The sequence below is a fragment of the Excalfactoria chinensis genome, chromosome 7, assembly GCF_039878825.1.
Source record: "Excalfactoria chinensis isolate bCotChi1 chromosome 7, bCotChi1.hap2, whole genome shotgun sequence".
Taxonomy (NCBI): domain Eukaryota; kingdom Metazoa; phylum Chordata; class Aves; order Galliformes; family Phasianidae; genus Excalfactoria; species Excalfactoria chinensis.
In genome coordinates this window covers 5271098-5283124 of record NC_092831.1, presented here as the reverse complement: position 1 = coordinate 5283124, position 12027 = coordinate 5271098, and the positions used below count along the sequence as shown (strand labels likewise).

Below are 12027 nucleotides of genomic sequence, written 5' to 3'. Positions count from 1 at the left end.
CTTCAAAGGGAAATCTTGCATTTCTCTTCACGGAAACCATGATTCGAAACCCTTTATCTGGCAGCGTCCTGTTAGTAGCTGTTTCAGTTCATGTTTGTGCCCATTTTAAATGCTGCAGCGAGGTGGCAATCACACATTGTGTCTAGGAGGGACTTACAATTACTATGTGATCCTTGTTTTCTCAAAGCATATTGCTGAAAATGGGCTGTATTTGCCCTTCAGTAGTATCCCACTTAAAAAAAATGGAGATGTTGACAGAGCAGAAATTGCTTTGTGGTATGAGTTTATTTAAAACCATCGTGACGGACCCGAGGATTATGAGGAAGTATTTCTTATGTAAAGAGGACATACACGAGCCAAACCAATCAGTAGTTTGAAACCATTGAGGATGAGTAATTTTATTAACTTTTCTGAAGGTCCATTAAACAGAAATTTGTCTCATTTTGTTTCCAGAAGTGTCTGTACTTGAAAATATTTTTGTCTTCAAAGAGCTGACTGAACTGAGGAACGAGTTTGCAGCAGGCAAATAGGAGGTGAATATTTCCTGAGCAAACCACCAGTATGGATCCAGCAGTAACACTGCTTCCTACCTTGTACTTCTGAACCATTTGTTTTATTCATTTATTTTAGCAGTCTGTGCTGCCTGTCTCAGACGTAGTATATGAGTATGGTAGATATCCTACTGTTTCTAAAGACTGACATGCCATATTGATCAGTCATTTTCAACTCTGAATCTTGGAGATAATTCAGACCGAACTGGAGAAGTCAGGCATTGACATCATCGTTGAAGATGTTTGCAGACTGAGTGGAAATGGATTCCCTAACTTGACTGAAGTGTATCATCTTGCTTAGGCCCATCTGAGGAAATGTGGGTCCATGCTGTGTGAGGGCACATACAAATGAGGGCTCATGCTGGAATTTTGTTTTGTGCAGATACAAGGAGTGCCTGCCCTGGCCAGCCAACTCATTAGCCACTCAGTATGTGCTTCTGTGTTCCCGCCAGCATAGCATTCCCTTTTGGCACTGACAGGTACAAGACTCCAGGAGAGTGGAAAGCTGGCTGAACATTTGGTCTTTAAGTAATATTTTGGGCTTCAGAAGTAGCTTTTTGGATTCCTTGCTTTTCAGCTGCTGCTTTCTCTCCTTGGTGATACCAAGGGCTTTTTGTTCTGTCGGAAATGGCCTGATGGAGTTACCAGGATATGCACTTATAAAAATAATTAAAATGGAGAAGTCATTCTGAATTTACAATCACTCGCCTGTCCCTGATCACCTCACAGGAGATCCTCCTCCTCTGCTGTTCCTAAAATCCCCATGTTCCTCCTCTGACCTCCCCAGGAAGGTTGTTGATGCCATTCTGACCAAGTCGCTTCACCTTTCCTCAGTCTTTTAAATCTTTGCTGTCTGAACACTAATTTAAATTTCTTGCTCTAGCTTTGAAGCCTCCCTGCCTTCATTTCCCACTTGCTTTTGTTTCACATTGTTGTTGTCAGTGATATCAGCCTCATTTCTTTCCTCCTCACTCACGATTCTCCACGGTACGTTTCAAGATGTCACTTCACAGACAAAACATTACACTTTTTACTTTTCAACTCCTTCTTGTCTCCGTGCTTTTTTCCTTGCTGCTTCTTGTGTCAAAAACGTGATTACCTTCGTTGATTTCAGAGAGTCTTCAGGGTCTCTTTAAAGCCTACGTTTTCTTTTTAAATTTGTCTGGCAAGTTTTTGTTAGGTGTGATGTCATCCCCCTGAAATGTGCTTGCTAATATCTCTATCATATTGCTTCAAAATTACTACTGCATGCAAGCGTTACAGCACAATCCAAATTACTTGTTGTTTTCTTTCCTCTACCTATGTTTACTATTGATGCTAATTTCTTTATGCTCCATAATCTCCGTCAAATATTTGCCCTGACCATACGTATCCATTACTTTTTGCATCTAAATAGCCTGTGAAAACTCAGTGACTTATGTGTATGCTTAAAATTAAGGGTATTTGTGCAGATCAGGCCATTAGATAATAACTCATTGCAGCATGGAGCATCTGTTTTAACACTGGTATTTAAAAGTCTCATTGCTTGTGTTGCCATTAATAAATGTCGGGAATGAATTGTGGTCTTCTGTCAGATAGTAGTAAACATTGCAACAGGATAGTTTATTATGCTATTGCAAATATTGCTGGACAGGGCCTGCAGCACAGGATATTGCTCACTTGTAGCTGCTGCAGCAGTGCTGAGGAGCATTGCATACACTTTGTGATTCTGTGTTGCTGAATCTTTAGTGTCCTTGCTGAAGGTAATGAGGCTACAAAGACCTCGGGCAGCAGAGTCTATTACTTCTTTAACCTTTCTAGAGAGGGCAATTACACCACTTTCCCATACAGTGCGTCGACCTCTGTCCTTCTGCTTTCGTAATTGAGAAAGAGAACGTCTCCGAGTTGCTGCCTTCTAGTGTGCAGAGATGGCAAAGGTCAAAAGGATTGAAAGTGAACGGCTAGGATCAGCAGTTTAGAGGTGGTTATTAATATGCTGATTTACTGTCACTCGAGTCTAAAGAGACTTTTCACAATTGCTTGCCTTGTGCATGCTCTTTAAAATGCTGATTATTTTTTTTTTTTTCCTTAGAAATCTTATTACATTTTAATAAATTACTTTTTATTTGCAGGTGGTTGCTGTCTTACCCCTCACTCCCATGCAGCACCATTGTTAAAAACAGAATCTGTGTGAATTCATTGCAGAGTTACACCTTGGTAAATCTTTAATCTGTAAGGAAACAATGAGTTATTTTTCCCTTTTTCTTCATGCACTCCTAGTTACATGAAGTGCCAGCAACAAGAAAAAATAGATTCAACCTCAAAAATCTGAATTATTTAGTAATCTCCATAAAGTACTAACACAGGTTGTTGAAGTTAAATAATAATATCTGGATTAAATCATTTCATCTTCTATAGCTTTATGGTGCAACGTGTGGACTTGCCTGAAGTCAGAGAGCCCGGCATGACTAAACTCTTGGGGCCAAATTTAATTCCTAACTCTGTCCCTGACTTCATTACTTTAATCAAGTCACGACCTTTCTTTGCCTTGGTTAACCCACGGTGTGGGATATAAATAGCCTATAATCTTGGAGATTTTCTGAGAATTAATTATTATTAATGAAATGAAAGGCTCCATGATGTGCAGGCTATTTTTATTTATTATAATTACTTATTATTAATTCACTGAAACTTTAGAAAGTTTTATTGTAGGCTTCCTGCGACTCAGACTTTTACATTAATACATTTGTCGTATGGCTATTCAGTTCCATTACCCACCTTAAAAATTGCTACAGGCTAGCTCCAAAAGAGGCAAGGGTGTTGAAGGAAAAGGGAATTGGCTTAAAACAGAATCTGGGGAAAATCAATGCATGTCAGTCCTGGGCTGTGCTCTTTGTAAACCCCCTTTGACTGAGAGTCAAACCATGATGTCATCCAAGTCCAAATTCAGGACCTCAGCCTCACCCCAGCACTGTGCCTGCTATTTCCAGTTGCCATGGCCCAATCTTAGAGATAAAACTTTGGGCAGGGAACCAGCCTTGGCAGTGCTATGTGCAGAGGTAAGGCTGTGTAAGTGTGCAGGTATTTTCCCTCTGCCCTTGCTAAAGGCACTGCAATTGGGTGGAACTCAGCTGAGGGACACTGTCTTCACCTGACGCCCAGATAGTAACTGCTTTTTAGGTTTGTTCAGTTTTCATGTTGATGCATCCATTCAGTGGTGCTCTTATAGGAAATGCTCTTGTGCCATAACGGCAGGCTGCTTCCCTATCCTATCACAGGGCTACCAAGGAAGGGGATGCATAGGTTTTGGTTTTTCTCCTAAACATCTCCATCTATTCAAAAGAAACAGAAAATCTTATATGGCCAGAGAGAGGGAGCCCAAGAGGAGACACACTGTTTAGGGTGCACAGTCTAGAGGGTAATTACATCTTGCTGCAAGAAGCACTGAGCTTTGTAAGCAGCATCTGCTGCTCAGACTCTTGTTCTCTTTATCCAAAATACAGAGAAGATTACAATTGTGGAAACAGAAGCTTTATTTCACTTCTTTTGTTTTTTCACACTTAAAGAAGTTTTGGTTCCGTGGGGGATGTGTGCATTGTGGCTTGGGAATCCTGACCTCAACCAAATGGGCTTTATGGCACAGAGCTGCAGTATTATATCTTTTCTTATTTGGTCATACAGTGTGTCATTAGTTGAACTGTTGCCCCAGTGCTTACAATGACTGCCTCTGAAAATATTGGATTTATATCGTCATTTAGGCAACAGACTGCTTGAACAAGAATGTGTCTTTATGGTTTTGCAAAGCTCTTAGTACGTGTCTGAGTTATCCATGAATAATGACCTAAAAATAAATCAGCTTTATACTATTAAGCCAGAAGAGTGAGTTTTGCACGGAGCCCAAGCAGAGACTAAATACACTGTAATAAAACACACAGAACAGTATAAAGTTTTCTGTCCCTTTTCTCTTCAGCTGTTACATGTCTGACAGAGAACAACGAATCTGCTGACGTCTCTGAATGCATGAAATGGGCTGGACCTATGCCACCTCTTGTGCAAGACTGTCTCATTCCCTGCAAAGATGACTGCACGTTTACCCCTTGGTCTAAATTTACAGCGTGCTCCTTTGACTGTGAAGCAACAAGAACTAGGAGGCGATCACTCACAGGTAAAATCTTTTCTAATATTTATCTAAGGGTGATATTTTTGAGTGATGTTTCATAGATGCTGGTGAACTGATGCTGGAGTTTCAGAAAATCCCGAAGAGAATAGGCAATTCCTGATTGTTTTTCAGTCTGATTCTGATCATTGCCTTCTTTACGCACGTGCCCTTTGGGATGAGGATATTGCAAAGGAAAACCTCGGTGGTGAGAGCCTGTTTTTACACATAAACTGAATAGTGACTATGCCTTGTATGAGTTTATTTGACCTATTAATCTGGGAAGCATGAAGCATACGTGCATATGCAAAGAAAAATAAATATATTTTTCAGTTTTAGACTGTTGAAATCAGGATGAAGTTTAAAACTGGGACTTTTGTACATAGCATTATCCAGTAGTTCAGCAGTGCAAATTAATACCATGGGTGAAGAAAGAGCGGTATTGTTCAAACATCTTTGATCATTTATATATATTCCTTAAAAAAAAAAAAACTCTGTTTCAAACCACTTAATGGAACATTCTTCCATACCTGCTGTAGTGGTATGTGATTATGTTATTTGAATGCTGACCAAGCTTGGTAACTCTAGGATGTTAATAGTTGGGAACAACTTGCTTTGTTAGGATTTGTCTCCCCCCCACACATACAGTAAATCAATTCAAAATGAATTATACTGTTTCCAGGTTTGCAGTAAATTTGCTGTTGTTACCCTGAACATTCAGAACTTGTCATATTGCTGTTCTGTGCCTGAGAGCTGTGGTGCACGTGGTTTTAGTGCTCTCCATTTCTGGAGGTGAGCTCCACTACTAGAAGTGAAGCTTCAAAGAATGCTACTATGAAGTGGAAAACTAAAGTAGTCGTGAGAATATCTGCTGTGATAATGTCTCTGAAGAGAGTGGCAGCAAAATGTGGTGGCTACCACTGTTTCTTTCTTCTGGAAGCACTTGTACCGTGGTTATTTTGTTATTCTGTTTGTTACTGCTGAAATGAACCAAGGTTTTAGTAAGTAGCAATCACAGTACATAGACAATGGCATCAAGCTGCCATTAGTGAGCATGGCTCACTGTAAAGATTTTGCTTCTACATAAAAATTGTTATTATAAAATGTTGTTTCTGTCTGGGAGCATATTCTAAAATTTTACCCACGTTGATGCCCATATGTTTAAAGTAGTAGCAATCCTCCATCCCTATCAGATTCATATCTGTGTGATCTTATAGAAAACATTGTGCCATAGGAAAAAGGTGAATATTTACCTGCAGGTGGATTTAAATCTGAAATGTCATTGTGAACATGCCTGCAAAATGCAAAACAGTATGGCCCTACGTTCTTTCCCATTCTGTTCTGTGTCAGACTTACATCTGTTCATGCAAGTGGACCAAAAGTGGTTTCTGATAGCCAAGCTTTGATGGCTTGTCTCCTCACCCATACTGGGTTTCTGAGGGAAGTTCGTCTGGGTCTGCCATATGACCTTGCTAGCTTTGCTTCTTCCCATTTGGAAGGAGCTCTTGACCTCAGCCCACTGCCTACAAAGGCACCCTGATAAGCTGACGGTGAGGGGCAGCAGGGTGTCCTGGGTGGGTGTGGGCAGCACAAAGCCGTAGATTCCACAAAGGGAAGGGTCAAATCATAAATCACTTTTAGGAAGCTGCAAATCTAAGGAGGTTTGTTGGCGTAGGGTTGTCTTGTCTCTACATAAAACTTGGTGATAACTGGTACAGGTTTCATCATATAGCTGGAGATTGAAATCTCATCAGTATGAGCTCTATCCAAAGATCCAAGAGAAGTGCTATTTGGGGAGTGCTTCATGGGGTTGAAGAGTATTTTCTCCACTTCTTTTTCACCTTTTCTGCAAGAATGTATGAGTTGCACCTCCTTGCTCAACGCTGTGTACGTCTGTATTCAAATGAATGCTTCGAGTTAATTATGAGAGTTCATTAATGATGTCATTTAGTGGGAATCTGCTAATTGTTTGCTAAGTATTTTCCTGCCTCCCCCTCAGTTTTCAGTATTATCCATTTTACTTTGTAAGTAATCATAGACTCTAAACACAAAATTAGTCATTACTTAAGAGGCTTATTAAAAACATCAAAATTCAAAGTTGTTATAATGAAAATGCAGCTTTTAAGCCAGTCTTCAGTTAATAAATAGTTGAATATTCAGTACGTTACAGATGCATCACATTTTAATTAAAAATATATCCTTTTAATGTCATTTAATATTTACATATAGTACATGCAGCCTGGTAATACTGAATGCAATATTGAATGTATATAATATTTGGATTTGGCATTCTTTGGTGTCTTTGGGCTTATTTTCCTTTTGTGCTTGCAAGATTTACCTTCCCCCAGCCTATGGACATACACTTCTTAGAGAGCTGAGGTTTGAAGGACGTGATTCTGAAGGGCTCTTCTCTTTGCAGAGATACATGTTTGTACACAAACAGGTTTTGTTAAGGCCAACTTGTGCTCCTGTTGAAATGACTGTTGGACTAGCAAGGGGGCTGTTGGCTATACAGCTTATTGTTTGTTTTTAGTATCATACTTGTCTGCAATTGCAAAGAGAAGGCATTTCTTTTCAGATCAAAGCTTTAAAAACTTTTTGTAGAAGTATTTTTAGAGTATACAGGATCCCCAAGGGGTGTTTGAGGATGTGATACAGATGCAGTTGTTAGTGAAGATGAATCTCCCCTTCTGCTTGGATGCCAAATACAAAGACATTCCTGAGCTCAGACAGTGTAAAGATTACTTCACTTCACACTGCCTAACCCATGCCAAGAAAGGCATTGATTTTACCTTTCAGAGGCTGTGCACAGACCTTTTTTCCGCTTGAGCAATTGTAGGGATTTGGGGAGCATGGATTCTCTCCTTTGCATTATCTCCTTCCGGGGACCTCTTCTCATGTCTAGAAGTCCTCCAGGAGCAGGGTCTGCAGAGTGCAGTTGTAAAGAGCTGCTCTGCAGGTTCATTTAAATGCTTCTGCTTTCCTAAAGTTGCTGAAGGAGAAAGATTTGTAAATAGCCTTCTTTTAAAGCCTGTTGAAGGAACAGAGCAAAAGAAGAGATTAAACCAATTGTAACCATTGAAATGCTTTCCAGCCCTGATAATTTACTGAGGATTATCTTTTCTGTTTTCTTCAAAGTACAGTTTGTGTGCAGAGTGCATCTTTAACTAATTTCTAAAGTAGCCTCAAAGAAGAAGTTGTGGCTAATGTGGAGTCCTTTCTAGGTTGTCCTGGCAACCATTGATTGCAAGCAAATAGAGACAAAACAATCAATTTATTTGCATCAGATAATTAGAGAAAAGTGATATTATATTAAATTACAAAGCGTTTTCTGAGCAGACTGTTAGTACAACAAGGCTTTGCATTTTGCTCCTTGCCCTATCCATCAAAACAGCGTTTCTGAGTTCTCCGGTTGCCCCTGGAGATAAATACATGGTCCTTGCACTCCAAAGCACTGGCAGCAGCGAACAGACACCTAGGAAATGTTCCTGGATATTAACATTCAGATTGTCTTGGTTCTAATGTGTTGAATTCCTGCAAGTATAAATAATATGACATGTCGTTATCAAAAGTAGCAGATGTTAAGCTAACGAACAGATTTCTCTGGTTGGAACAGGGAGAAGCAGAAAGCGAGACAAATGCCAGAACACAGAAGTTTATCCTCAGGTTGAAACAGAGCTGTGCCCCTGTGAGGTGTTTACCTCCCAACCCCATGGAAACTGGTCAGACTGCATTATCGGAGGAGGGAAGTTAGAGCTGCAGGCAGGAGTGCAATCCCATGGAGACACCAAGGAGTGTGGAGAGGGTGTGCGGCTGCGAGCTATTGCCTGTTACGATAAGGCCGGCAGACTGGTGGAACCATCTCACTGTAGCAGCTCAGGTAAGGAGATTAAAATGAAAACGTGCACGATGTATGTAAATGGACCTGATGCTGAGCTCAGCGATCCACTCAGTGCTTTTTTGGAGCCTGGCACATGAATGTAACAGTGTGCTTGCTGGATTAGGACAGTTTTCATGCTGTTGCTGTGACATAGTTCTTCTAACTTCTTCTCGTCCTTCTTGGTACCAAGGTTTTCTGCCATCTAAGAGTCTGATGACATTCCTACAATTGAAGTGAAACAGAAGAGGGCTAAAGTTGGCTACACTAATGGAATGCTAGAGGAATAGACATGGATTTCTACTGTTTGTATTAATTCCATAAAATTCTAAACTAGATTAGAGATTAGAGGGAGAAGCTGTATTTCAATCATCATTTTCTTTCAAAATGCCTTCTTCAGCTTTAAACCTTTATTCCTTTGCACTAAAGCTGGTAATTCTTGGAGTTGTTTTCAATGTGGGATTTTCTTGATACAGTCTTATATAATTGCCGCAGGTCTGTGATGTCCTTGTTGTGCTGCTCATTACACGACTTCAGCAGTCAATGGCCTTGTCCTTGTAATTTTGCACCAGCCTTGAGCTCCAAATGGTATACAGCATATATTCGAATTTCACTGCTTGCTGGGATTCTAGGCTGTGCTTCTGTCCTAGAAGCAGTTTGTCTGTACGTATAAATCTATATCAAATGCATGCCTTGGAGGTAGGGCAGTAACAGAGCTGAAACAAGCAGATGTCACTACACCAGGGTTTTTTCTCCCCATTGCCATAATTTGCAGTCCATTGAAATCATTACTCTAAATTGATTTACAGGCAAAGGCATTATCTTAGGAGCAAATTCTTTACCCGTGCTGCCCCCAAAACACTAATGCTCTCTGACGTCCTTCCAAAAAGCTTAGGATGCCACACAGTGTAGTACAGTGAGTTGGAAGACTTAGTGAGCTCTGTAATGGGAGAAGGGGAAACGAAATCTCAGGAGGAGATTAATAAGTACAAGAGGGGCCATTAATGTTCCTGAGTACGTGGGAATGGAGAGGCTGCTCTGTGGAGGGTCTTCAGGACAAGGATCAGCAGCCTGAGCTGCATGTGATAAAAGGAAAATAAAAACATGTCCTGATGAAGTGATTCAGTTCTGGAGCAAATTCCTCTCACAGCTGTTTATGGCTGTTCCAGCTGGCTGCACGGATTCATAAAGCAGCTTTCCGTGGTTTGTGTTTCAACAATGTGCTGTTGTACCAATTGATTATGCCTCTGTGGCCCATGAAGGAGGAATGCTATACCTTACCCCCACAAAGTTACCTTTTCTTCCGCAAAATGGGAGCTGCTGAGCTTTGAAAGGTGGATTTGACCGTAGTGTCTTGGTCTTTTGAAAACCTCGAGGCTTTTATCACCATTAAAAAGAGGAGCTTGTCTATGCATTGGGGCTTCTCTGAATAACCTTGAAGCCTGTCAGTGATATTTATGTGGTATTTTTAATGGTCAGGCTTTTCTTAGGGAGTAGTCGCTTAAGCAGATCATTGTTGGCTTTCTTGTCTTCAGCTTTTTATCTGAGCAGAAATGATTGCAATGTGGCCCTTGCACAGGATCCATGTCAGAGGCTACAGGGGTGGTCAGTACTGGATAACAGAGACCTCCCATACGCACTATGGTCTATCTACAGGTTGCTCTTCAGTCCCCAAGGTTTGGAACTGTGAGATAAATGAGGTGTGAAATGTTTCCACCTTGTTGGATACCCCATAAAAGTTCCCTTAGAGGTGAAGCATTCACCTCCAGCCAGACCCCTGTGTAATATTCAGGCTGTATAACCTGGCTCTCCAAAAACCGAGAATTTCATTTTATGAAGGCAGTCATAATGGTTTCACCATGATAAAAAGCACTCCCATGTCACCACGGTATGGGAGAAGTCCAGTAAGACGCCAAGCCTTTGGGATTCTTGATCAGACCAAAGCAGTGATCTCTCAAAACTGTTCCTTAGTTGGATCCTGTACCCATTCCCACTTGCTACCCAGTGCTGAACACCTTCCATTCTCTGCAAGGCAGCACTGCGTCCCTCTCCGGAGCATGTGGATGTTTCTGACTTCAGTCTCCCTGTTTCTGTCATTGGGGGCCTGCCTTCCAACCAGAGCAGTTAAGTGGAAATAAGACCAATATTTATGGTCTCAAGAGCTGGGAGCTTTCAAAATGCACTTCTGAACATATTGTTGAATTAGTGATAGAAACAAATCATTATCCAATTAATGATTAGCAGGATGTTATTCAACCATAATAGAGAAGGGCAAATTGCAGAAGTACGCAGAATTGCTAAGCCCTGAGAAATTATTCATGACAGGTTTTTCTGAGCAGCTTAGTCTGTCTTGTTCACAATTAGAATCAGGGAACCTGGTGACATTTTCTCGGTGACTACATTTATATCTAATTAAGCCATGGCTTTATTTTTGAATGCCAGTCATTGTGATACCTTGTTGCTCTTGCTTCAGGAGATTTGCAGGTAAACACTGTTCCTCTTCTCTTTCTTTGTGCTCTTCTGACTTCTCTTTGCCAGGATGAAGCTCCTTCTTGTTCTCCTTTGAACAAAAGAGAGAATTTGTAAAACCTACCTTTTTTTTGCTGGGTCTCTTTGTAGAATTTTTACAACATATAGAAGGACACATCTAAGGTTACAAACTTTGCCTTAGAAGCAGATTTGAGTTTGTCCCAGACTTGATAATACCATGAGAACAAGGTATAGGAAAACAAAAGTGGTCAGTTTGTAGCTTTTTTAGAGAGCAGACTTCAGGCTTTTGCCTTCTTGCGGCGATGATTTTCATCTTCCATGACTGAAACCTGGCTGTTAAACTTCCATAGGATTTAGTTCACCTACATCAACGTGCCTTACTAAGTGAATGTATCACAGATATGTGAACATAACAATGGATTTGAGCCTAATGTAGAGATTAATCACTCGTCAGAGAGGTTCAGGGTCTGAGGCCCTTAAAAATACAAATCTCAGACAAACTTCTTTCTGCACCAAAGCTTTTCTTCGATGTACAGGAAGAAAAAAACAACAACAGCACAGCTTTTTTTCACATGACTGCCTTTTTGATTAGTGTGCTGCTTTATTTTAGTAGCGTCGTTATTTTCCTTGATGGCCTACTCAGTAAGCCCACAAAATGACTGACTTGCAGTTTCGAAACCGGACTAAATCTTTCCTCCTGGAGTTGGTTCATTCTCTTTTACCTTTCTTTGATTTGGAAAGCCAATTAGGAAATTAAAGGTAGAGGTAAATATCTCCAACTATATTACAAAAATGTAATTGATAATTTGCATCAATTAGTCCTTTCTATTGGAAAACTAGATTATCTTGCTTTCAGCTCATCACGCTGAAGAGTTGCTGTTTGCTGGTTGGCATTGGGAGCATCCTCTTTGGATGTGAATTTGTCCTGCTAATTGCAGCTCATCTGCTTCTTTCAGTCTGTCATCCGAGTTCCT

General features: G+C 40.6%; 1 protein-coding gene across 5 annotated transcripts in view; it reads left to right on the top strand.

The window, feature by feature from the left end:
* The window catches only part of THSD7B (thrombospondin type 1 domain containing 7B), a 282914-nt gene that overhangs the window by 187052 nt on the left and 83835 nt on the right, over positions 1 to 12027 (top strand). For all 5 annotated transcript variants that reach the window (XM_072342394.1, XM_072342396.1, XM_072342397.1 and 2 more), the window contains exons 14-15: positions 4501 to 4695; positions 8303 to 8566. In XM_072342394.1, the coding sequence (XP_072198495.1) occupies positions 4501 to 4695; positions 8303 to 8566 (459 nt within the window). The remainder of the gene's footprint in view (positions 1 to 4500; positions 4696 to 8302; positions 8567 to 12027) is intronic.